The following is a 26,980-nucleotide window of genomic DNA, read 5'->3' as shown; positions in this document are numbered from 1 at the left end:
TGTAAGATAGCATCGTGCAACACTGCTTATCTTTCCCAAAGACCATAAAAATTCTCTTATGCCAAACACATGCTAATTGCATGCTATATTCTAGCTCAGGTACAGATTATGTAACTTTTTGCTGTCATTTGGTAAGTAGCCAAATGATTAATCCTATAAAATCTATGTAAAATCTATGCTTCCAGCTAAGTAAAAACATCAAAACACTTATAATATCTAACAGGTTTGTTTTAGTGCATATACAAACACTTCTAAGATTCTGCTCTTTAGACAACTTTACAGGAAAGAAGTGAACACAGCTTTAGTGAATACTCCATGATTCTGGTTCTGGACAAAACCAACCATATCTATTAATTAATGACAGTTTTATTTAATGTACTCCTGAAAAAATACTTTGGGAAGTCTGCAGCCATGGTAGGAAGTCCATTCTAGTGTTTGGCTTCTTTTTTGTCTCCTCTCTATTATTTGGACTCATCCCTGTTAAATTTATTCTTTTTTTTTTGAGACCTCTGTTTCAACCTATGGAGTTCTCATTCTGAAATCCCATCTTGCCCTCTGCATGCTCTGTGTTGTAATTCTTTATACCCAACACTCAGAGGTGGCAGGAACAAACTAAACCTAAAGAACCAATCAAATAAAAATATGAAAATAAACAGTAGAGTGAGTATAATGCACCTGGTCACCAAATTTCATAATGGTCATACTGGGACTCATGCCTCCCAAATCACTGGTTGTTTTAGCAAGCTTTGTGATAGAGTTGATCTCCAACACTTGGAAGTTTTGCAGAAATAAAACACTAGAGTTTCACATCAGGCACTACCATTATTGCACAAAGCCATACTAAGTCGTGTATCCAAAATTGCAAAGCACATGCAATAAATTGCATAAAGAATATTGAGAATTTACCAGCACTGTTTGACCACAGCCTAAAGAACTGAGAATAGACAAAGAACTGAGTATAGACAAAGAAATTTCACTTCATAAAATGTTAGTTTTCTTTATCTTGCAGAAATACCTTTCCAACAGTGAGAGACATGGATCTAGATGAACGAGGAACCCCATCTTCTGCACAGAAACAAAGATAAAGAACAGTCTTAGACTATGTGAGTATCTCTAAACAATATTAATAGAGCCCTTGCTTATATTTCAAACTCAGATACAGTATATTTACACAGGGTCTGTAAGTGACCATGTATTTATTGTCATACAGCTTCTCAATTGTCTTGTCTTCTCAACTACACATGCACAAGAAATTTGAAATAATTGCAAATAACCAAATCAGTACTACTTTCACTGAATCAGGCAAAAATCCCACTGTTGGCCTCCATGTACAAGTAATTGCAAAGGAAAATCCTCACGTTTTAGTTTCCAGCAAAGGAAAGAAGAAATTGTAAAAAGAAAAGTGTTTTTAATAATGAAATTTTGCCTTCATCTGGACCTAAAAGGTAGTTGCATTAAAATCGTGCAGAGTACATGGATTTGCAAGAGGCCATGAGAAAATATGATTGAATCTCATCAGAATTTGATAAGTGATAGTGAATTCAAATTACTGTACTGTAGCATTAAGTATGGCTCATATGAAGCATCTTATTTCTGTAACATTTGAAAATCTACTCCTGTAGATCAGAACTTCATGGACAGGCTTCACAATACTTTAAATCATTAATAGCACCAACAACTCTCTGAATTAGAGGCAAGACAAATCCCTAAATTTTTATTTTTCTTTACCAGATGCACCATAGGTTCTGCTAGAATTCTGATTGGCAAGTTTCTTGAACTCCATTAGTTCAGCATGATCCTTTTCATATGTCCTTTTCAGATTTTCCACATACTGCATCATTACTTCTGTTGCCTTTGACATACGCTTCTCCTAAGGAAGAAAAGAGGGAAATATCCAGGTAACCTCTACACATCTCCAACAAATCATTTGCCTCCATATATATGCTCCATGTCAGGGCTAAATCTGGAGCTGTTGTTCTTAAGGAAATATTGGTGCCTCCATGACAGAAAATTCCTAAGACAGAAGAAAATGCCAATTCATATGCATTTCACAGAACATAACAGTTGATGTTGTCATATATTCACAGGCACAGAGGCAGGGTATATCTGATTACTTATGTGGTATACCGCAATTGTTTTAAAACTCTCAAAGGTCTTAGTCACTGGCATCAATCTGGTTACTTTAGAGGGCAGAGGGAACATTCTTAAATCTGGGTGGGTAATGATGTGTTCTTACTTATACTCATTCTGTTCTCACACTCTTTGTAATTGACTGAGCTATTGCCAAAGGCAAGTGACTGAATTAGATGAGTTTTTTGATCCAGATAAGTTTTCTTTTCTTTTTTTTTCCCTTAATATTTTTATTATGTGCTGCACTGATTTGAAATTAGTTTCTTGTGATGCAGCTGTCGTTCTGAATAAAATATATGTTTCTGTTGTACAGACAATAAATAGCTTAATGGACAATCTTCTGTTGGAACTCTATTTCCAGGCTGTAGGGGTGTGTTACCTGACACTACAACTGTAAGAATCTGTGTCTGGACAGGTTGTAGATGTCCAATTAGGCTACCTCATGCAATACAACATACAATGTTGTATTTAATGTCTTTAATCTGTCAAAATGGCAAATAAAACACAACCTCTAGCCCAGGCTGGCAAAGAGAGCACCTGTGGATCCAGGACAGAGTTAAACACCGGGATGCCCTCACCTGGCGAACGGCTCCGACCATCTCGGCGCGGCTGGAGAGCCGGGCAGCCAAACGCCGCAGCACCGCGATGTCCTCCAGGAGCCTCTGGTATGCTTCCCTGTGCTCATAGTGGTGCCACAGGTGAGCTGAAGACTGAAGCAAAAATACAGCAGCTCTATCAGCATGGTTTTAGTTCAAATGGAATGGCCAGAGCCTCAAAATGGGGTAGAAATGTCCAGGCAGAACTCGCCACTGAGAGATTAGCCTCAAGGGGTGCCAGCACTGCCAGCACACCCAGCTCACAGTGCTGCTGCTGCCCTGGTGCTTCACTGCAAGAACACAGTTTGAGCAGTTAGAGAGGGCTCAGCACATTTCTGATACTTCCCTTCTGAAATCTATAGTGAAACATGCTCTGCCACCTGTAAACTCTACAAATGCCAAGTTCATTTCAACTAGCACTTAAAAATGATTGCTGAGAGACAAAGAACATTTTAATTTTCTATGCACAAGTATTAAGAAGGCCACATGTGTTCTTTCAGTTCCATGATACTTCACTTATTTGGAAAATAAGACAGTCTTAAGAATTGCAATGCTACCTTGATAATAAATTGCAACCAAAATTTGACTGCAAGAAAAAGAAAAAGGGAATGTGTTTAGGAAAAATCACACACACAATATCAGAGTTTCCTTTTCTTTCTTGACAACTGTAACCTCCTTATTTTCTCCAAAACATTGGAAATTCATGTAGATCAGCTTTTTCTTGAAATTAGGTTTCTGAATAACACATCAATTATCACAAGACTGATTCAAAAATCAGAAAGATTGGTAAAACTGTCACTGAGCCATAAAATATGTGTCAGTCCTACAGAAATGAAGATAACCTCTCAATGAGATTGGAACAACTCTAGGTCTAGTATGATAGAGATTTTACAGAAGCCATCACTGCTTTTAATTGCTTCTTAGTTTATTCCATTGTCCAGAACAAAAGCTTTTATAGGGAAGGCAGTTTCCACTTTGCTATAAATCATGTAAAAAAGCTTATAAAAGCCAGACTGTAGCGTGTGAACTGCTCAAAGGAAGAAAATCCTAATCACATTTGTTCCATGCTGGCAACATGAAACTTGATGCCTAATTAGAGATTCTTGACAGAAATCCATGGCAAATCTAACAGACTTGTTTCAGTCTGAAAAGCCTAAGATTTAATAGACTGTTTCTGCTTGCTCTTTACACAGGGAACAGAGAGAAGAGCAGCAAAATATTCTCAATAGTTTTTTTTACAGAAACAATAATTTGAAAACAGAGATTTGGAATTCCAGATGAAAAGATGGGACCACAATCTTTCTTTAATTGTATATTTTCTTAACTGATGATATTCTTGATAAAGTAAATGGGAGAATCACATGTTCTCCTCACTATTCTCATAAGAATGGCAGCACCTCCCTGCAATAATGCATGCTGGGTCTAAGGCTATTTCATTTATCAGCCTGGTGTGTAACCATCCCTCCCTTTGCACACAAAGACACGCACAGCACTTCAGTTGACACATTGTAGCAAATTTTTTGTTATTCCAGTTAGAAAACCTAGAGAAAGCTGGCAGGAAGGACTGAAACTACTGCTGTAAAGGAACACCAAGGGACAGCTGGAATCAAAGTGTACTCAGGCCTAGAACCTGAGCCTGAGATTGTACCTATTCCCTAAGTATTCCTTGCTGTTTCCTTTCACACAGCCTGCCTTCTAGTATTTGCAGTTAAGAGGCCTTTCAAGTTACAGATCTCAGGATTCAAGTTTCAAATTATTTTGGCATCTTTCATATCTGGACACTTCAAATTTACTGGTAAAGAAGGTCTTGCTCAGGAGAGCATGGAGCAGTGCTCCAACTGCAGTTCTGGATGCTCTTAGCTATGTCACAGGCTTATTTCAAGAACTGAACAGCAAATTCCTAGTATTTATTCCTGAAATCTGCTAGACCAGGGAAGCATGCCATAGGCATTTCCCGCAATGCTGGCCCACTCTGGCAGAATATGCCCTCAGAGTAGTAGGCAGCTCGTGGCAAGAAGTCTGAGCAGCAGAAAATGAAGTTTGGGGGCTGAATTTACAAGTCAAACACATTTGTGATGTTTGTGCACTCTCAGGTACACTACAGTTCAGGAAAAGAATTCCCACAGTTTCCTTACCGTAATGGCTGCTTTAAAGTTTTCCAGTTCCTTCTCAGCATTCTCTTCAGTAAGATTTCTCTCTCTCTCTGCCTGCTGAATTCTAGACTCCAATGTATAACTATCATTTCTGAAGGCCAAGGAGAGTTGTACAAATACATTCTGGTTGGATTTAAAAAAGACATTTTCCAATAAGTCCCACAGTAATATAATTTTCAATAACAACTTATGAATAAGGTATATGTTTAACTAACTTTGCCGCTTAAATAAGTATTGAAACAGAAAAATGGAAAGTATTTTTAAATTTGTTCTCTTTGAAAAATCACTTCTATTTATTTCCACTGAAATAGGAATAATAAATGTGTTGCTGCCTCTTTTCCTGAATGTTTTTCTGGGAGCTCTGTAGGGCAGAGACAAAATGAAGGCAGCAGCCTACCAGAAGCACCAGAATTCACAATGGATCTGTTTTTTAGCTGGACTTCCTCCAAGGGTCCCCAGGGTTTTTAAACAGATAGTCTGTGCAGAGGAAGTCCAGGGATGAGCTCACCGTGAGCATTGTTTTATCTAAGGGATAAACACCTACCCCTGGAAGTATTAACATTTTTATTCTCTTGCACCCTGCTTTTAAAGATTATTTCTTTCTTTACCTAACTTCTTAGGATTAATACTTTGCAAAGCACAAGGCACCAACAGCTCCAGTAAATTGCAGTGTTATAAAAAAAGATCTTTTTCTTCACTGGTATGTGATTTAAAATATTAAAAAAAAAATGCTACAAGATAAAGAGAGACCTGCAAACAAAATTATTGCCTTGAACTGAGAAAGCAAAAATTATGTAAACTAACAGCAGGATATTATTTAAAAATGCCCCAAAGCTAATAAAAATGCAATTTAAATTGCTGAGTTTCTGGTCTTATTTAATCTCTTTCCTTTTTTTTTTACTACTTTAGAATATTAAAACTATTTCCAAAGTGAATTACTATTTTGTTATGAACAACACAAATATTTTGCTTACTCCTACTCTGTTGTTTTACAATTTCTATTGCTCATATTTCACAAAATTGTTGTCTTGATGGAGTTCCATGTGTTTTGTTATTGGTTTTTTTTAAATGAGAAATATATTTTGGGGGAAAAATAATCACCCAATTACCTCATTCTAATAACCACACTTTGACTTAAAATAAGCACTTAAAATTTGAACACATCTAAAATAATAGCATACTTACCTCAACTTCTTTTTCAGTGAGTGGTGGGGAGCTAGAAATAAAAATTTAAAAATTCACATTTTAATGAGTTTTTTCTCTAAAAACAAAGCTATTCTAATACTTAATTGAACAACAAAATTATGTTTGAGTTTCCAGAGTTTTCCACTACTTTTCTGTATCGATTACAATCAAGCAATGGTCTCTAAGAAGTTCTTCACCTCATGCATTCATTTATATAAAATAGTGTATATAACAATTCCTTCACCATAGTTGTTAAATATTTATTTCACCTGCACAGAGAATCCTTATTGACAGCTCAGAAAATTGAAGGCTCTGGTGGTTTTGCTACATAACCATGTGGCTGAATGGAGGAATCATTTTTGGCTGAATATTTTGGGATTGTTTTAACGTTTCAGAAAGTCCAAATCAGAGAATTCACAAGTGAGTCCTTCAACTACATTTGCAAAATAAACTCAGTTTCTCTAAAAAATTGTCAACTGAAGAAAAATTGCAGAACTTTTACATGCCCAAATTCTACCATTGGAAAGCATCATCTGGCCTGATAATTTTCATGGGGGTGAGAAATAATATTTTCAATATGAGTACATATCTGCAGCACCAGTCCTGGAAACCAGGAGTGGAAAAATCTGTATGAAAATCTACTTGTAGCACGCAATTAAGGTTAAAGGCTTCCTATGTAGAACTGTCAAACTAATTTTAAAAGTTGGCCAGTTACTGGAAACTGGTGCATTCCCCAGAATTTTTCAGTAAATCTGTGTTGCACATTTTAAGATGCAATAATTTATCTCCCTATGAATGAATGGAGAGAAATTGGCTGGAGACCATTAGTGTGCCTTCTCCTGGATGATGTGTTTCCTCTTCTAATGAGCTTTTACCTTCCTGGAAGGGATTTGTGCACTCTTAGTTTTCGCAGCAATACATCAGGAATGCTGGGCATGACATCAGAGCTGCTCTTTGTCTCTTCCTCTTCAGTGGGTGAAGGCAGAGGTGAAGGGCCTAAAGACATTTTCAGATCAAAAAAAATTATGTTACTTGAAAAGTCACACATTCTTTTCTGGAATATTTTAGCTGAGATTTTGTAATGGAATACTGTAATTTTCTAAGGCTTTAAATGCCACCTGCCAAGATGTAGTGTAATGTACCATACTACAGATTTTGTACACCATTTATTGTTATAAATTTCATCAGGTACCTGTTTGCACTGTATGTCAATTGAAACAGGATATAAAGGTTATACTTACATTCTCTGATTCTGTCACTTTCATAAGGACCAAGACATGGCTAACACTTCTTTAAAATTCTTGTTACTTAGCTTCTATATTTTAATTCTATTTAATTTCACATATATTAGTTCCCTTATCTCCTTCTGTCTTACCAGAATTTCATGAAGGACTCTCCTGTTGGAAAGGCAGATTCCCCAGCCTGAATCCCAGACTTGGGAAGGAATCTTTGAACAGTTCTCCTGTTCATAAGTTTAACAGAAGAATTCTTAGACTTGCCATGTAATTAGTGTGTCAATCTGGAGAGCATTAACATGAAAGATGGAATGGAAGGAGAGATTCTTTCCAGCTACATTTTAGTTTTGTGCATTTGCTTTATATTAAAAAAAAATCCAGTATTTACTTAAAAACAGTCACATGTATCCCCATAAAATCCAGTCTGACACCAGAATTAATCCATTCCACTTAGCGGTGTAGATGCAGAGTTGTGTTTACTCAGGTGACAGTAACTTGTCATTGATAAAAACCATGATGGAGACAGTACATTGGATTCATAACAGTAATAATGAAGTATCTGACTATTTCCTATTGTTTAAGCAAAACTACCACTCCAGTTGAAAAGGTGGCTTCTATGACAATGTAAGGAAGTAGGTCTCCCTAACAAATTCACTAAGAATTTGACCCCTTGCTTGTTTTCCTCACTGAGGACAAGGAGTTGACCCTTAAAGTTCTGGCTACCATTTAGAAAACTTACTGGACTAGAAAAAGCTTCTGATACTCATGAGATCCATGTTGAGAAGCTGGATAAAAAAATGCTTATTTTATTCACAATGTTTTCCTCAAGATTTCCAAATCTGCCAAAATTATGTAGCAGGCTGGTAAAATGGCAACTATTTTATAGTTTCAAACAGAGCCTGCTAAATAATTTCTGGGAAATTATACATTAACAGAGTGACAGGAATAATATCATCATATCTAATAATTCAAAGATACAATCACTAAATATAGAGGACAGGAAGCCTTTTTCATCTTTATTCATTCACACTGAAAATGAGTCCATTTCCAGACATAACATGAAATGTTGTATCTCAACCATCTCTGAATATAACAGGAACTTTAAAGCTGATGAGCTAGCCCCAGTGCAAATGTATGAATTAGCAAAATTGTATTACTGTATTAAAAGAAATTGAAATTGTCATTGGATTAAATCTTGGACAATCAGTTTCAGCTCCTTTCATAGTAACCATCTTCATTTCAGTTAATGTCACACTGAACAAGTTCTGAATTAACTACTTCCAAACAAATATATAGTTTTGGCTTAAATATTTTAGGTTGACATATTTGGTTTAAATATTTTAGCTAAGCAGTACTGCTAATTAACTCTTCCACATGTTGAATTATCCTCAGGTTCATATCTTTACTCTTTATTCTGAATCTTTTTAAATGCAGCTACAGGCATCAAATCTTTTTTGCTTGTTTTAGATTGGAGAAAATATTTGGTGCCAGATTTTTTTCTTCATTTATGTAGAGTTTTAAAGTCTTTTCCTTTATTTTTCTTTCAAAATCACAGAAATTTAGGTTAAAAAAATCCTACTTATTGCAAGGCATATTTTTCCAGTCCTTCAAACACCTTTATGACTCTTTTCTGGCCTTACATTTTGTCATTGACATTGACATGGAAATGTAGACCAGAAGTGAAAATGCCATTTCAATACTTTCCACACATACACTAAAATAATAATTAAAAAAAAAAGAATAAAGCATCCCATCTCTTATTTATACTCCCAGGGGTAATACTCACCCTTATGACCATAGTATCTTGCAGAACTTACATCCATTTAGTCCATCACTGCTGAAATGTTTTTACAGAAAGTTACTGAAACTTCAGTCCTACAGCTATTAGGTACAAGCCAGACTCCATTCCACATGTGCATCTTTTCCCTTGGTTGTAATAATACCTACAGTATCTTCTTGGTTCTAATCATCAAGAAAATGAGGTACTTTCCACTATTGGTCTCTCTTGTTGATAATTTATTGCTGTTCTCCATGACTGCTTTAACTATTCTAGCAATTGAAGATTTTAAGACTTTTTCTCCTCACCCCCACATAACAGTGAATTATAAAAATCAGTATATAACAAACATTCTTTCCAGTTTTTATGATACTGCACCTTTTTCCTGTTCCGCTGCTTCACTAAGTTCAGGAAGTTTAAGTCCAACTAAATTTTGATTTCTCATCAAAATATGCTCCTGTGAAGAGAAACAACAATATTTCTAACTAAACTACAAATCTCAATTTAAATATCCCTGCCACATGTAAATAAAACACTTACTTTAGTTAATAAACATAATAGAGATATTTGCATTACATTACAGTCAGATGCTACATACCAGGATACTCATAAATTCACACACACTCTAGAATATTACATATTTCAAATTCCATACAGGCATTATTTAGAAAAATTCCTGGTCATGCAAACAGAGATTTGTGAAATGTGCCCCTTATTCAAGTAGATACGTAGAATTTTGGTAAGTGACAGCTTCAGTACCTGACAATAAAAAAGTAATTTTGATGTAGCCACAGTAATAACTAAGTATCCCAGATAACACAATAAATTCAGAAAATCCTACATATGAGACTTTGACTTTATTAAGACCAGAACTTGGGATACTTCATTGTTACTGTGTTCTACCTCTATTCCTTACAGGTAGGGAAAAATGCACTCTCAAGGATTAAACCTTGTTGTCTTATTTCTCCTTTTATCGTCTCCTCATTTTCTTTCATATTCTCACATGTTTAAATTCACAAATACCTGGTTTTGTTTATGAGTAGACAATTCCCACTGGAGACAGAGCTCAAATCTTGCCTAACTGGAATTATAGATCATGTTGCAAAATTTTTTTTATTCTCTTATTTGTGCTTATCAGTTTCTAGGTCATTCAAAATGATAGAATTAAAGAATTATAGAATGACTTGGGTTGAAAGGGACCTTAAAGATCATATGGTTACAAAGCCCCTGCCATGGGCAGAGACAGCTTCACCACCCCAGGCTGCTCCAAGCCCCATCCAGCCTGGCCTTGGACACTGCCAGGGATCCAGGGGCAGCCACAGCTGCTCTGGGCACCCTGTGCCAGGGCCTCAGCCCCCTCACAGGGAAGAATTGCTCCTGGAATTATATGGGGCCCTATAATCAAAACTTCCAGTACATACACACTAAGAATGTGTGTGTTATATCAACAGGAAGAGATGAATAATGAAGCTGCCATTCCCAAACAATACAATAGGAATTAATTAATCAAAGTTCAGAATTGAGGTCCTCACCTGTCAGCCTTATATTCATCTTAAAATATTAACTACTGGGGGTTAAGGAAAATCTCCTTATTAGGGTGTTCAGGAAAGTACCTGCTGCCTCTTTTTTTTTTCTTTCAAAAGGCATTATTAGCAATAGATACATGTTCACTGCTTTCTATTGGTGATTTATCATTTCATGAAGTTTCTGCTTTTTTTCCTAGGATTTAATTACTTACTATTTAGGAATTTATTTAACAACAGATTACTCATTTAGAAGCTGACAGATTTGCAGCAGGTTATAATTAGGAACTGTAAATCTGGACATACTCTACCTGCCCTTGCTGTCAGAGATGCCCAGTTCTACATCTCTGAACACTTTGAAACATTTTCTGAGACAGTTCAATAACCAACTAATCATTACAAACCCATTTCCTGTCCTCTGAGATCTTCAAATATAAACATGCAAGAGCACATGGATATGTACACCGTGAAGTACCACAGTGCACTTGATGCATACCTGAGGAGAACTAAGAAATAGAGTAATTCCATGGAATTTACTTACAGGTTACAATTTAGTAAAGAAAAGTTGCAAAGAAAAAACATGATCAATTTTGTGTTGTTTATGCTGAAACTGTTTCCCAATTTATCACTGTCTGTTTCTTGCAGTGATAAAAATAATTCTAAACAAGTTAAAAGTTTAGTAGGGTATGAAAATGCCTTTTTAAAACAGGATACAGCTGATGACAGAACTTACCTCTCTGAGCTTTGTCAGCTTCTGCATTCGAACTGGCTGAACTTGGATTTGAAGGTCTTTGAATGCTTTTACCTGATTGTTGGATTTATTACCAAGAAAGCTTTTATCTTCCTCAGAGGGTAATTTTAAAGGGTTTTTCTCTTTCTGTCCAGGCTCCAAGCTATCCCAGGACACAGCCCGTAATAGAGGAGGACGCAGTCCACACAGTTTAAATTCTGGTTTAAATGGAACTTTATGGTCCCTCATTTCTGGAACAGGAATTTTTAGCTTTGAGTCCATATTTCCTATTCCTGGTCCTGGTAGATGGGTTCTTAAAGGAACATCATTTTCCTTCCCTTTCTTGAGGAATGATTTTCCAAGTTCATTTTCACAAACATTCACACAAGTATTAAGAGACATTCTGCCACCATCACCAGCTGAAGGGGAGAATTTAGGTAAAGTATCCATATGTTTACGTGGATCAAAGTTTTCCTTTTGGTGTGAGAGCTTCTCTTTGGAGTTTTCAAAGCCAACAGAACGAGGAACCAACCTTCCCTGAGAAATCTTTCTTTGATCATTCTGCCTTCGATCAATTAATCCTTTTGCAGCATTCTGAAAGTACAGGGACACACATGAAACAGAGAATCAAGTCCAGATTCCTCTTTTCCCCTGCCCAAGGACAGATTTTCATTGTAAAAAGCCATTTCCTTTTCAGTGACATTTGCTTTTGAATATGTGCTCTTGACAAAAGAAATAATTTTTTAAAGGCACTTAAAGAATATTGACTTTGGAATCTCCTCTCTGAACTTTTGAGTTAACCTCTCCCATTCCAGAGTCAATTACATCAATCCTCCTAAAGCCAAGCTCCTCAGCATGTTAATGTCATGGCAAGTCTAAACCACTGACATACACCAAAATGGCTATAGCAGATATTTAAAGTTATTTAGTATATTGATTTTAATTGAGCTAGAGCAGGGTGCATGATAGGATGAAAAGATCAAATGGCAAGCCCACTGTCCTACGCTTCTTTTGCAGATGCTTCATAATTGCTTAAAACAGTGTAATTTTCTTTTCACCCAGTGAACAATCTTTCAGCATTTTCAGTCCCATCAGTAAATCATATGTGTCCTAAGACAAACCAGCACACTGTTCAGCTCTCAATGTGAAACACTTACCTCTGCAGTTTGCCTGTCATCCTCTTTCACAATTCTGTTATTCTAGCAAAAAAGATTGAAAAAACTGCTTACAAGGTTCTGTTTCACACCTATCTAACATTAGATATAGATATTAACAGCTGAACTTTGAATCTCATCATTTTTACATTGCTTATTGTATTTATTTATGAAATAACTTCAGGGATTAGCTTTTTCATACATTAGGGTTATATTGCATCTTTTTCTATTTTCCACACTTAACAAATCTTCATGATCTTTCAGGTCTTGTTCCTTCATAGATTTCTGTCTTCAGACTAAATATTTATTTGTCCCTTGCTGTACAGAGAAAGTACCAGTAATCCAATTTTGATATATAAAATGGTTTTCCAAACATATAATTTTTATCAGGGACTAAAAGGGCAACATATTATAATAATAATCAGATTATTGCACAGACTATTCAGCTCTTACCTGCCCTGAAGACACTGACTCAATACTAGTGGCTGTGCATGCATCAGATCCTGAAAGATACACATATAATTAGGGCATATCCTGGTATTCTGCTCAAAATTTTTACTAACATAGCATTACCAAATCCATATCGCACAGTTTCCAATAATACATGGACAAAAATTCAAATGCCAAAAATACTATTGAAACAGGAAAAAAAAAATCAAACCCATAGCAAATGAAACATCATTAAAGCTTCTCAAAAGTCTGTATTGACAAAATTTAAAAAATAGAACATGTGAACTTGCAACACCACAGCAATAAAAATATAATAAAAATATGTATATTTAAAAATCTATTTTGTATGCATTCAGAGCTTCATCGTATTCAGGACCAGATGCTTAAATCTACTCTTCTCAAGAAATACTAAACAAATGCTTTTTTTGTGAGCTTTTATATGTTAAAGTTTGAGCCTGCAAATGATTGGATTTGATGATCTTGGAGGTCTTTTTTTCCCCTTAATGATCATTTTACTTGATGGAAGTGGGAGAGAGAGAATTGCTCTGAGATGCTATGGGTGCAACTTTAGGACTAAGAGTAGGGGAAACTGCTTCATTAGAACAAAGGCATAAACAAAATGAAAAGGTGATTTTACTTTCTAGGCTTGTACCTTCTGTATTTTTACAATTCAGATGAGATTAAAGCTTCAACATCATAGTCATGTGTTTGTCCAGAACCTGATAAGTCATTTTAATTGCCAGGCTGTACTTGGCAATTAGGAGTTTAAAGCATGTTTCATGTCTTATACTTGTCAAAAATTGATAAATTTCTATTGATACAGGGAATCCTTGCTCTCTTCAGTTTTCTGATACTGTAAGCACTGAGGGGAGACAGCACAAGACACGATTCATGAGGAATTTAGGATAAAAAGAGGTGATATATAGCTGTGGGGTTTTTTTTTTTTCCTCCAGAGAGTTTGAAATGGCATTTCAAAGCAAAATGAAAGTCCTATTTCATGGTAAAATGGCATTTTGTTCCAGTTTTAAAACACTTCAAATAAAAGGAAAAGTAATTTCAACTGACATTCTAGAACAAAACAGTTTATTCTGCTGTTTTTAAAGGAGGATCTGGTCCATTTACCTTAGTTTATGGCTATGTTCAGAATAAGAGGCAGTGTAATTGTGTCTGGAGGGGATGTTTTTCCCAGGATGAATTCTAGTCACTGGAATTTCATTTAAACAACAATTTGTGAGCATTTTTCACTTTTCAATAGAAATATTTCATGCCTTGTTACACTGTTTGCAGTGCAACTTTACACCATTTTACCCGGACACATCTGGGTACATGGATGGGGCATTTCTGTTTTTGTGCAACCTTGTGGAGGACATGAGGGATTCTGACCTTCAAATTAACCAAGAGTATGGCAACAGCAGCAATGTATAGATTGCAGGAGATGTTTGCCTTTAGAGATGTTTGAAGGAGAATATAAAATCTGGTTTTCAGGATCTGCCCCTACCTGTGGGTGACTCTGAGAGGCTGCTTCTTGACTTCCTGCCTCTGCGTGTTAGGAACCTCTCACTCACTTTCTTTGCTTCTTCTAACAATTCAAGGTTCTTCTTTTTGTCTTCCTCTGAGATTTTGACATCTGGTAGTGGATCATTCACCAGATCAATCACATGACCACTATTGTCTGTGTAGAAAATGTTAGAATTAGAGCTGGACCTTCCATTTCCAGGTATATTGTGGCATCTAAGAGCAACAAGTTCAAAGCAAGCCTGTAAATTTATACCTATAAATTTAGCTTTGAGCTTGCATGGAACAAAAAATTAATGTCTGCTCATTCCTTATGTTGTTACAATCCCAAGTTTAGAGCAAGTCCTCAAAACCACAGGCAATCCACTAAGATTATTTCACTGTGATGAAAAATTCTCTGAATATGTGAAACTGGCTTTTCCAGCTGTGTCTCCAATGCAGTTTTTCTCATTTCTAAATAAAAGTGCCATTAGATCCATCTCAACTTACAGTAATGGCATTTCTGTTGCAGACTGAGCTTCTTCATGGAGTTTTCATGTTCAGTTTTTCATGGTTAAGAACCCACAAACTCAGCCAGCAAAGATTTATGCACGATAGTTTTAACAATTAATTTAACACTTCATTAATCTGTGGCATTTAAATTGGTTGAAAACGCTAAAGTTTGAGCACCAATTTTTACATTTCTCCAGCCTATGATGCAGCAAAGAAAGCAGGCAGTTGTCAGAAAGGTCCTTTCTGTGTGAGTCAGTCTAAATGGCTTTATGAACATCTAAAGAACAGCTTGGATGAGGGGGAGGAAAGTCATCAGGTAATATGAGAAAAATATTTTAAAATTTGACAAGAGCCATTACAGAACCATCAGTTTTCAGAAAAGTTAAGGATTTAAGCAAGCAGCAAAAACTCAAGAGTTTTTTGTTTGTGGGTGTGGAGTTGTTTCACTATTAGTTTTTGATTGATTTTTTGAGGGGGAGAGAGAAGTCCTTTGGCTTTAATTTCCTTAAATTTAGTTCAGTTTCAAGGATGTCAAAAACCATACTTATAGATTGAATATGTAAAGCAATCTAATTTCAGTGAAATATCTGTTTTGGTTTAAACTCAAATTTGTGTTGGAAGTTTGAGAGACAAGACGTCCCATGACACTTTTCCTGTGCCAACAAAAGAGAAGCTCAAGTGTAGCAAAACCAGTATTTTGTATTCTACAAGAAATAAAGCATGTATATGTTGAGCCTTCTAAAGATGTTAAGCTAATGCACCAATTAACAATTTCTGAAAATAACAATGTATGTATTTCCCTAAATTGGTCTGCATGCAGTTCACTTACAAACTCATGATCACAATTCAACATCCCAGCAGCGTTCCCTGTGCATGCATTATACAGTGTGCACAGAGAAAGAAATTGTGGTCAATAGTCAGACTCTCTATACAGGTTTTCATTGCATGCCACATTTTCTGAGAATACATCCTAACTGAAATGAATAATCACTTCTTACCAACAGAAGTCAGTGAACTTGTTGAATTCCTGGTGGCACGGTTAGAATGTCTCCTATGGGGACTCCGAGGCCTATGGAGAAAAGTGAACAAAAAAAAATCATGGAGTATGGCACCAAAAAGAGGTCATAATTACCTATTAAAAATTAATATTAAAATGAAAGCCCTTTGATTTAAAAATTAAGACAAAAAGCATGTATTGCAGTTTCTCTCATCTCCAAACAAGTGGAAAATGGAAGAGATTGTGGAAAGAAGGAAAATTGCAGAAATTGATCCAACAAAGAAATTCTAAAATTTGCTATTAATCTCATTCACTGTGAACCTGATTTCTTTGGAAAAAACCTGTACATTTCTGTAGATTATTACCATCACTTAAAAATAATGTAAAAATGGCATATAGCAAAAATCCCCCGCAAACCCAAAAAAAACAAAAAAAAAAAAAAAAAAACACCAAAAAAAACCCCAAAAAGCCCAACAAAAAACCAATTACCAACAAAAACCCCCAAAAGACTTGGTCTTTCTGAATTTTTACTGCTTCTTTAACTAAATTTTATGGCTAAAATAATTCCTTAGGCTCCCACATTGACACTCCCATAGAATCTTTCTAAACTGCAAACCAAGTAAAAGTCTCAAACAACTGCAGAAATGTAAATACTGATCCTGCAAAAATTCTGCCTTTGAAGGGCTGCAGATAAATTCTGACTCTAACCTAATCTTGAAGTTTGGAGCAGCACACTTTTTAAAATACAAACAAATTATAGATTTACAAAATATATTTTTATATGGTTTTTTTCCCCATATTTTAAGTTTAGTGGCAGGTCAATAAAATTAAAAAGCCCAGGTCAGGAAGTAGGCTTTATCAGAGTAAATATAATAACTGAAAACTGAATTGAAGTTTTCAACTTCAAACAAGATTACTACTTCTATTCAATGACTTACTTTCACAAATGCTTAACCTCAAGGTGGTATTCTTGTCCCATCTATGTGAATGGGCCCAAAACTGCTTTAAATCCATTGTATCACAGTGGTCAAACTAGATATTTAAGTTGTCCAGCTCAGTGAGTGGGGTTGTCAGGCTCAATGTTCTGTGTTACTCTTCTCTTTTAGTCTCAGTTATATTCCTGTTCCTCCACCTGCATCCCAAACACCATTCTCAAAATGCAAAGGCAATATGACCAACTCACAGAGATACAGCATTAATATTTTCACACAACATACATTTCAGAGCAATGTTTTAGAAACACAGCCCCTGAAATTGATGAATGGATTGGTAATGTATCATACAGTACCTGTTAACCAGATTTTTATCAAATTCTACATCTGGAGTAACAGCATTCTCTGGAAGAACAATAGAAGGTGTGCTGCATGTTGTCCCTTCAACAGTTGTGTCCTGAATGGTGTATGACAAATATAAAAATGAAGTTAAACAGAAATTTAAACCACTGAACATTGACTGTCTGTGTGGAAAACAATATGTATTTCTCAATTTACCTAAAAGAGAAAAAGTAATTTAAAAAGACATAATTAGCTGTAATTTCACAAAACAAACTTGAAGACATGATGGAGACCTGGAATATCTGTTTTCTTTAAAAACTTTTAATGCACGCAAGCCAAATTCAATAAGCATGGAGTTAATGAGAAAGCTTTAAAAATGCAGTCACAGACTGGTTTTGCACACAGCAAACCATTCCTCTAGTGAAGTACATGTCCAAGAGTTTGGTGAATTTATGAGCTGAATGCAAGAGTGAAAAGCGGCTCTGTATAACAGGGCTAAATTAAGCACACAAACCCTCCAAATGATAGTAATGTATAATGAAAGCTTGAATAAAACACAGTATTAAGTGTACACAATACTCAAAACTCCAGAAAATAATTTAAAGTTATCTTGTTAAGAGCACCACATGGTTTTCCCTCAGATTACTTGGTAACATATTTAAAAAAAACATAATTTAACAATTTAATTAAATAAAATATAATTTTTAAGTGATAAAAGAAACTGGCAAGCTGGTACTGAATATTAGTATGTGCTTGCCTGCTTAAATGTGAGACCTTGCCTCAAGAACCTAATCTCACACCGTCTGCATAATTATACCATTCAGCTGAAGAAAAATAATCCATTTCCTGTGAGATATCACAAGCGGAGATGCATCAAGTTGGCATAAATCAATGTGGATGTCTCATATGTGCTAAGAAAATGATTACTTCTACCCCAAGTATTGTGTTCAGATTAAAACCAGAAAACAGCTCAAGGGAAAGCTTCCCAGCAGAGGCAGTGAGCTGCTGTCAAGTGACTTCTAAAATTTAAAGAATAATTTGTAAATTCTCAAATCCTAATTGCTTCTGCTAGGCACTGATATACATGAGAGTTTTGTTTTAGTTTGTTATTTGGAGTCTACAATTTCCTTGAAACTACATCCCAAAGCTTCACAAGAAATTTGTAAGGCAGGTAAGAAAAATCTGTGGCAATAGCACTAATTTAGGCATTAACAGAATGAATAAATTGCAGTTTAGTAAGTCAGTTTTAGACTCTGGAAGTGTTCCAGGCCAGGCTGGGGGGAGCTCTGAGCTACCTGCTCTAGTGGAAGGTCCCTGTCCATAACAGAGCAGTTGGAACTGCATGACCTTAAAGGTCTCTTCTGTCCTAAACCATTCTATTCTATTCCATAAGAAAGCTGATTCTTACTTGACTGCTAATTTCTGTCATTTACCATAGAACTCCCTGCAACATCTCTCCCAGTGCTGCATTTTCTTCTTTTTGAACATTTTCTGATCAAGTAAAAGGACTCTACAATATACGGGAAATGGCATAACATTAAAATACATAGCATAACCCTTTTACCTCTCAAAGGCAACTAAAAATAGGCCTTGATTGGGACACCTGAGTTAGGATTCTTGATTCTACTGTAAATAGCAAATTTTTTTTATTAAAATTTTTTTCAAGCAGCTTCACACTTCCATACTCATAATTTTCATATGAACTGCCTTGGCAAGTTCACTTTGTCAGTCACAGGAGAGCAGGATGGGGAACATGCCAAGAAAACACTGTGAAGATTAAAACTTAGGAAAAATATCATTGCAATTCTGAAAATGTTAAAATCCCAAAGCATATGTGATTCAAATGCACAAGTGACATTTTTTGACAATAGCTTGGAAGCAATTTTTAGTAATATCCTTGAAAACGTTAAAAAGTGACAATATATTTTGTCAGTCACAAAACTCAGGTGACTCCCCTGCTTGTAGGGCAAAGCAGCTGAACACACATGCACAGTGTTTTTACTAATCTTGTGACTGCCAGAAAGCAAAAACTTCTGAATGATGTAACAGCCTTGAAGTCACTCAAGCCCATTTTAGGACTCTAAAAACAGCTCATTAAAAAAAAAAAAAAAAGAGTTTGCAGTCAAGGCTAGTTCAGGTCAGGTAGAAAACACTAATCCTGGTCAGCAGCCATAGGAGTTCAGGATCCACACAAGTGAAACCTCATGGCCCCGTTTGTCCAAGCCTGCCTTGTCCAGGAGAGGGGCAGGAACAGCCAGAGCAGGAAGCTCTTTGCAGGGCCAGCTGGCTCAAATCACAAGGAATTGTTACAGATTCTCAGTGCTCAGGCTGCCCTACACAGGCCTTGGAAGAGAAGCTTTAACAGGAAGCTTAAGCTGCCTCACAACAGTGCAGTGCTGTACAACCCTACAGAGATGTCACAGAAGATTTCCATTATCTTCTTATTTGTGTGCCTTTAACTCTGCTCCCTTGGGAGCTTCCAGACCTGTCTGCTCCTCAACTATTCCCAACAGTTGCCTCATCTCCTACTACCAGTGGTTCCCTGCTACCCAACTCTTTGCTTCCTTTTTGTCCAAAGCCCTCCCCCGCAAAAAAAAAAAAAAAATAAAATAAAAAAAAAATAAAAAAAAAAAAAAAATTGGGGTAAAACTGACTCCACCTCTGTGGCTCAGGAGGGAACTGCTCCACATGGGTGACCAGGAGCCATCCAGACTTGCAGGGAGGCATGTGGAAGGCTGAGAGGGTGGCACAGGCAGTTTGGTCCATAACAGAACAACCACGAGGATCAGGGATGGAAGTAGAACCTCCAGACATTCTGGCTGTTAAGTTCTACCAGGCCCTCACTAAGCATACAGAGAATGTGCTTTTGAAATGTTTATAATCCAGACAAATTCAGGTGATTTTTACATGAACGGGATGGTGAGGGGAGAAGGAATACAAAGATACTCTACGGAAAGACCTACCATGCCAGGTGACAGAGCTTTACTGCATAACACCTGAATTCTTTAAAGCACTGCGGAAAAAAACCCAAAACAACAGAAAACTAGGAAACAGAAAACCCTCTGCAACCTGTCCATATTCTTAGATATTAATTAAAAGTCTAGACTGAACTTCAGAAAAACACAGGCTGCATTAAGAAATACTGAAATGAAAACATTTGTTTTCTCAAAATAAATTTGAGACATAGAACCCAGGCCTTCCCATCATGTAAAAGCATGATCATACTTGAAGCATGCAGAAAGCTACATGTGATGTAACATTTGACATTAAACATTAAATGAACATGCGATATTCATTTTCTTTTTGTCAGAACTGTTTTGCAATCTGTGCATTTGGGCATGCAGGAAAAAGGTGGGGAAGATTCTCCTGAAAGAGAATGAGGAAGGTGATAGGCACCAGACAGCACTCTAGATGAGAAGAAATTTCAAACTTTTTTTTGAAAATAGTTTTAAATGGCAGAAAACAAATTCACCAGCTTTCAGCTCCTTCTGATGCCCTCTCCTTGCTTGCAAGTCCTTACCTCACAATAAGATGTTTTACTTAGAGTGACTTACAGTCAGGCTGTAGAACTTGACCTGCAGCAAGGGCCAAGAGTGACAACAGCTATGAACAAGACCAAATTTTCACAGCATTGGCTAGTAGCAAACCTTAAGTAGGCTTATGAGCAGTGTTTTGGTTAGAATCATTCCACCACAATTTTGCACCTAAAAATAATCACTATCTAAAATGAAGCATATTGCACAGTGACTTGATTCATGAACGATCACATTACCACAGCCCATTTAAGACCTACATCTAAAAGGCCTGAAAAATGTATTAAAATTTTAATGCTTTTATATTAGGAGGTTGGAAATTTTAATTTCTCCCACTTGACAAGCACATTCAGGATTAGAATCACTGATGTTTGCTAGATTTTCATATTTTTCATCTCTAAATAGGTTTTATACAGCAAGTCTTTTGTACTAAAATACCTTTCACATAGGTGAGTTTAAAAACCCCCAATAAAATCTTCTTCAGCTAATAGATGTTATCAGATGGTAGTCTTGATGAATTTGTATCCAGCTGGGGTGTTATCTTAAGGCAGGAAATTAACACTCAGCACATGTGCAGCTTAGATGGAAGGCAGGACAAATCACTGCAGAGCTCACTGCTGCCAGTATTTTCCATCAATGTTAAAGTAGAGGATGTTTTCACCCAAAGTCTGGAATTTAGTGTCCCCAAAACCAATGGCAGTGTCTCATCTTTAACTGAGGATGTGCCAGACAATAAAGCCTCTCTTTCTTTACACCAGTTTGCATAAAAACTAATTATTTGATTAGCCTGTGATTTCCTAATCACAGTAAGGTTCTTCAGCTAACAACAGACAAAAAATCCAACCTCAGTTTATTAAAGCATGAAGCTACTTTTTATCTGTGGTATAGATTACTGCAAATAGGGAAGACCCATCTGTTACTGATTTTTCATATTTATCTGGAATGAAAACACGTCAAGACATGGAGATGCCACACAAATTTGAAGCAAACTGATGAAATGCCTGAGGAACACCCACCTGCCTCTCACTAGTTCCAGTGTCTGATCATCTACTGCTGTGGCAAATAAAGCACTGAGAAACACTGCAAACCAAAAAAGCCCATCTCCATCTTTCACACACACATGAGTTGCATAACATCCTCTATATCTGTAAAAGCAACACTAGTTGTTGAAGTGCAAGCCTAAGTTCTGTTCTCAAAGTTTAAAGTTTGCTTTAATAACATCACAAAGGTCATTTTTGGACAGCTTTGATATATATCTGTCTGTTCTGAACCATTTATAAGCCTCCAGTTCAAAATGATAAACAACTACTTGAGCAATTTAAGTTCTCATCCCTTAGGCTATAAAATATTTGAGGAACTCAAAGGATTTCAGCTGAAGGATCATTCATAGCTTCATCAATTAAGCAAAACACCCTAATACAGAGAAACAAATAGATTTGATTTCATAAACCCCTAAATATACACAGACAGGTTTCAGCCTCAGGTTTCCAGCAAGTGTCAGAAAACACCTTTGCAAGTAAGAGAGCTTACTTTGGCTGGAGGAGAGCTGTTGTGCTGGGCCTCTTTTGCTTGTCCCTTGTCTTCAGGTAAGGTTGGCATGGTGGGCAGCGTGAAGCACGTGGAGCTGCAAGGTTGACTAAGAGGACCATGCACTGCTGGCAGTATCTGTTTCAAGTTAGCCTGAAGGCATAAGCTCTGCGAGGCCTCGTGATCTGCAGGCTGGGTTAGATTCCAAAAATACAAATCAAATCCATTTAAAACTCTATGCTCCAAAACTGAGATCACTTTACAATAACAAACAGTATTAGGGTTTAAATTAAAAATGCTATCTTGTGTCTTAGTAACTAAAGCTTTCAAGGTCAAGTATAACTTAGCAAATGCATTCAAAACAGACAACCTTCTGTTCTTGTTGCTATTTCCATCTCTTTCCTCCATCTTACAATTTTCATTTTGTCATTATGATGTGACCAAACTGCCTTCTCTAAATATCCTCTAAGAAGTGAACAGCATCCTGTTACCATATCCTGGATATCACAGAACATCAGAATGGTTCAGGTTGGAAGGGACCACAGGGTCATCTGGTCCAACCTCCCTGCTCAAGCTGAGTCACCCCAGAGCTCATGGAACAGAATTGCATCCAGAAAGTTCCTGAATATCCCCAGTGAAGGAGACTCCACAGCCTCTTTGGACAATCTGTTCCAGTGCAATCTGCTCAGAAGTTCTTCCTCATGTTCACGTGGAACTTCCTGTGCATCCATTTCTGCCCCTGCCTCTTCTCCTATTGCTCAGCACCACCAAGCAGAGTCTGGATCCATCCTCTGACACTTCCATCCAGATACTGACAGACACTGCTAGGGTCCCCTCTCAGTCATCTCTTCCATAATATGCCTTTAGTAACTAATAGCCTTAATGCTACAGAGCATGATCTCTGATCTCAGAGGATCAAAACTGGAACCCTAGAGGGTGGCACTTCTCCTTTGAGCAAGGTGAATTGTGAAAAGACTTGGTGTACCTCTGCACAAGACAACAAGGTGCAAGACACTTCCAAAGCAAAACAGCAGAAATGCCCAAAGAAGGGGAAAAAAAAAAAATCACTGCCTATTAGGTGAGAAAATTCTCATTATTAGTATCAAAGGGGGGCAATGCATTCACAAGGGTAACATCAGCATGAAAGTGCAACACTGCACCAAAGTCTGAGGATCAGCAGTGCAAAGCACAAATCAGTCCTTGGATTGGCAGTGGATGGGTTGCAATACTTACTGTGACACCTGCCCAGGAGTCAGGGAGCTGTCCTCAGCAGTGTCCTCATGAATGCCTCACTGCACTCCCCGGCGGTGCCTGCAGGACACACACACACAGCTGAGGCCACCTGGTGCCCACACTGTGTCTCCACCAGGAACTGCTGCCTACTGCATTGGAAAGGAACCTGCTACAGTTTTCCTTTCCATTTCAGGGGTGGGCAAAGAAATGTATTCAGGAACATGCTGGTTTATTGAGGTTGCCAATTTCATTTGTCAAAATACATCTGTTGCTTTAAAATTAAAGCAAAAAGAGGCGAAACCATTCACAAGAAACACTGAAGCAGTCTCAGTAGTGACAAGTCCCTCACCTCAGCTCTCACAGAAGAAAATCTGTGTTGTAAAACCTACAGAATGTGTGAAAACTTTGGACTACGGAAGCAGCTAAGACCCATGCTTTTATTATGTTCATTTCACATTATGTTGGAAACCTAATTTTCTCTTTCACTAGAAGAGGAATACAAGGCCATCTCACATGATAATGCAGAATTAATAGATTGTAAAAATGATCCTACACAAGTATTCGTGTGTTCAGAAAAAAGCAATTATATCATTGCAGTTCCTCAATAACAGCTCTGAAAAAGATGCAGCACATGTGACATTGTTATGAAGACCAAGGTACAGACTCTAACTCTTTTTGAACAGTGGGCATAAAGATTTTTCAGAGCACTGCATGCTGTAGGGAGAGCATGTTTCAAACTTTTCTAGACATGTACCTGTTACAGGTGGTTTTCTAACTCTACAAAAGTGGTAGTTCGTGTTTGTATCATGATTTTATCCCCCTTTGACTTCAAATAAGAGCAAACTTTCTAGGAATAAATTTTTTTTAAATGGCTATTAAGGCAAAACAATAAAGTCCCTAATAGGATGGAAAAGACCTATTTATGATTATGTATATTTTAATAAATCCACAGGTTAGACAGATACTGAACAGCTGTATGATTCAACAATTAAGTTTTTTTTGTATCAAACCCAGTCACCAACTATTAGCAACACATGAAACTGAGATGGAAACAAGGTAACTAAAAAAAGGGACACAGACTTACTTTTAATCTCTGTTACAAAATTCTGCCATCCTACGCAATTTCAGAGTTTGCAAGAACTCAACTTCAAATAAAAAAAAAAAAGAGAGAGAAAGAAAAAATATAAATCTGGCTATTTATCTAATCCCTCTTAGTGTTTCCCTTATGAATTTATTATGGTTCTGATACATTCAACCCAATGCTGGGCCTGAAAAATCAGGAATGTTTCAAGTCATGGCCAAAGCATGCTTGCAGTCCTACATGGAATTGTAGAAGCTATTGCACCAAAGTGGTTTATTCCCAGTCTAAACTGAGTTCTTAGTACATACTAAACTTAAAGTAATGCAACTTATCTTGAAACAAGAAAGAGCTATGAAGCACATCAAGTTTCAGTTCATTTTTCAGATTTAAAAAGCAAAAAAACTTTAAAAGAAAAAGAAATAAATCATCAGGCTTGTCTAAGAATAGAAAGGGACAAATCCCAAGCTGTGTTGTCCTAGAGATGCAGCACAGAAAGTACAGCCAAGGGAAAACAGAGGGTAGAAAGATGAATTTATGCCACCTTAACAACCCCCAGATTTGGAGTGGACTGAGTTCAGGCTGTCTCCAACACAATTAAAACCCTATTCTGATTTCCTTACAGAGATATCTTGCAAATAGGAATAAGCTTCAAATCTCTGTGCTGATCAGTAGGAAAATTTCTTCTGACTTTCCATTTTTTCCTAGTACCACTCCAGAAAACCCCAGTGCTGAGGACTGTATTGGAGCAGTGGAAGCTTACACATAATTATTCATATTCTTAGGCTTCTTGAATCAAACACCATCTTTGCACATCTCAACTGCATTTCTGCAGTTCACTACACTGCCAAAGTGAGGGGTACTGCATTTTGGTATTTCAGTATAAGGATGTGTGATAATTAATAAACTATATGATTTAGAATTCCAAAATAATTAACTTTCAAACTAAAAGCTTAATTTTAACCTGTGCAGTGTTCTTAAAGTCAGTAGCCCGTATTTTTAAAAGACTATGATGCTTACCCAGCACAAACATCATATATTGCAAATGCAAGTGGATATACCATGGTCTGCAAGGAGTTCTGCCATTTTCTAATCAGTTACTGCCTCCTACACTGGTAGGAAAGGCAAAGGTTTAGAAAAGATGGAAATCTAAATATTAGTGAATAAATGTTCTTCCATCACTGCTGAAGTGAGCTTATGCCCCCTTTAGCTGGGCAATGAAAACAGCCCCAGTAAGTGTCAAATGGAGTCAAAATGCACAAAAATAAGAGGTTTTGTGAGAACACTCTCCAAGAATTAGAGGAGCTTATCTGCATCTCAAAAATGTAGATAGCAGATAAAGAAATATCCTTGGAAATTTTATGTCACCAGAAGGTACATTTTTTTCTTTTTCAGCAGAGCATTAGGGCAGAGTGCAGCCTTGGAGCTTACAGAAATTCACACTTGTATTTACAAAACCAGCTGACAGCCTTACTGAACCCTGAGCTAGAATGTGTGGAGTTTGACTAGCCTGCTTCTAAACCTGGCTCACCTGCCAGCCGAACAGCCTTTGGAATCGTGCTGCCATGAGCTTTGCCAGCTTTGCCTCCTTTCCACAAGAACAGACACTTTTCAGTCAAAGAAGGAAATGATGTTAACAACATTTGCAATTCAGTGAGGGACCAACTGAAACACCTGTAATTATTGGCCCTGAAAACTCTGAAAAGAGAACTTAAAAAATACACCTGCACTTTGAAAACAGTTAAGGTGCATGAACACATACTAGCATCCTAGGCATGGGGATAATTTCAAGATCCTCTTATTTCTTTTTTTTTCTTCTTTGATCAAGCTCCCGCTGGCCTGCCTCTATCTTATCAAAGGATTTAATTAGATTATTCTAATGTTTTATCAAAGTAAATGATCTCCCCCAAAACTCAACTCTTTCAGAAATGACAAAAGCTTCAAAATTATCTTTTAAAATTAAATACTTGTAGAGATTAACTCACATGTCACAGGCAGAGTGGACGTGGGTGAAGATCTACAGTTTCAGTATGCACGAGCCTTGTGCACCTACAAAATGAGTGAAAAAAACACACAAACAAATTACCTATCCACTTCACAAAATTCTGCTCATTCCCACACTAAGAGGAGACAATCTAAAGAAAAAAAGTAAGAAAAGAAATAAGAGAGAGGATGGAGTGCTTCTAACATTTTGGTCTGTTATTATAAACTTACTGCTTAAAATAGTTAGGAAAAAAATTATACCCTGAGCTCAAATTTGTAGTCAGATACAGATCAGTGAATGCAGAGAACTTTCTTTTACCACTGTGTAGGCTTAGAGTACAATCCCCAGGAAATGGAGATCTGGGAGCTCTATTCCATAAAAGGGAAAAGTATTTAGAGGCCTTTGGCTTTCAGT

General features: G+C 36.8%; 1 protein-coding gene across 5 annotated transcripts in view; it reads right to left on the bottom strand.

Annotated features, from left to right (window-relative positions):
• Positions 1 to 26,980, bottom strand: part of IRAG1 (inositol 1,4,5-triphosphate receptor associated 1) — a 60,965-nt gene that overhangs the window by 8,567 nt on the left and 25,418 nt on the right. For 3 of the 5 annotated variants that reach the window (XR_009418661.1, XM_059474868.1, XM_059474872.1), the window contains exons 2-18: positions 26,568 to 26,631; positions 24,589 to 24,649; positions 23,505 to 23,582; positions 22,275 to 22,463; positions 17,226 to 17,326; positions 15,939 to 16,009; positions 14,432 to 14,605; positions 12,937 to 12,986; positions 12,487 to 12,528; positions 11,333 to 11,923; positions 9,455 to 9,533; positions 6,940 to 7,060; positions 6,065 to 6,095; positions 4,862 to 5,002; positions 2,709 to 2,840; positions 1,729 to 1,870; positions 1,016 to 1,065 (exon numbers count right to left, since the gene is read on the bottom strand). Coding sequence is in view for 4 of the 5 variants with exons in the window: in XM_059474868.1 (XP_059330851.1) it covers positions 1,016 to 1,065; positions 1,729 to 1,870; positions 2,709 to 2,840; positions 4,862 to 5,002; positions 6,065 to 6,095; positions 6,940 to 7,060; positions 9,455 to 9,533; positions 11,333 to 11,923; positions 12,487 to 12,528; positions 12,937 to 12,986; positions 14,432 to 14,605; positions 15,939 to 16,009; positions 17,226 to 17,326; positions 22,275 to 22,343 (1,794 nt within the window). In the remaining variant the exon portion in view is untranslated. The remainder of the gene's footprint in view (positions 1 to 1,015; positions 1,066 to 1,728; positions 1,871 to 2,708; positions 2,841 to 4,861; positions 5,003 to 6,064; positions 6,096 to 6,939; positions 7,061 to 9,454; positions 9,534 to 11,332; positions 11,924 to 12,486; positions 12,529 to 12,936; positions 12,987 to 14,431; positions 14,606 to 15,938; positions 16,010 to 17,225; positions 17,327 to 22,274; positions 22,464 to 23,504; positions 23,583 to 24,588; positions 24,650 to 26,567; positions 26,632 to 26,980) is intronic. The other 2 variants (XM_059474869.1, XM_059474870.1) reach the window with 1 other exon arrangement.

Source organism: Ammospiza nelsoni, chromosome 6 (genome assembly GCF_027579445.1).
Source record: "Ammospiza nelsoni isolate bAmmNel1 chromosome 6, bAmmNel1.pri, whole genome shotgun sequence".
Classification (NCBI taxonomy): Eukaryota; Metazoa; Chordata; class Aves; order Passeriformes; family Passerellidae; genus Ammospiza; species Ammospiza nelsoni.
Note: the sequence above shows the minus strand (reverse complement) of the source record. Positions and strands in the feature narration are given on the sequence as shown.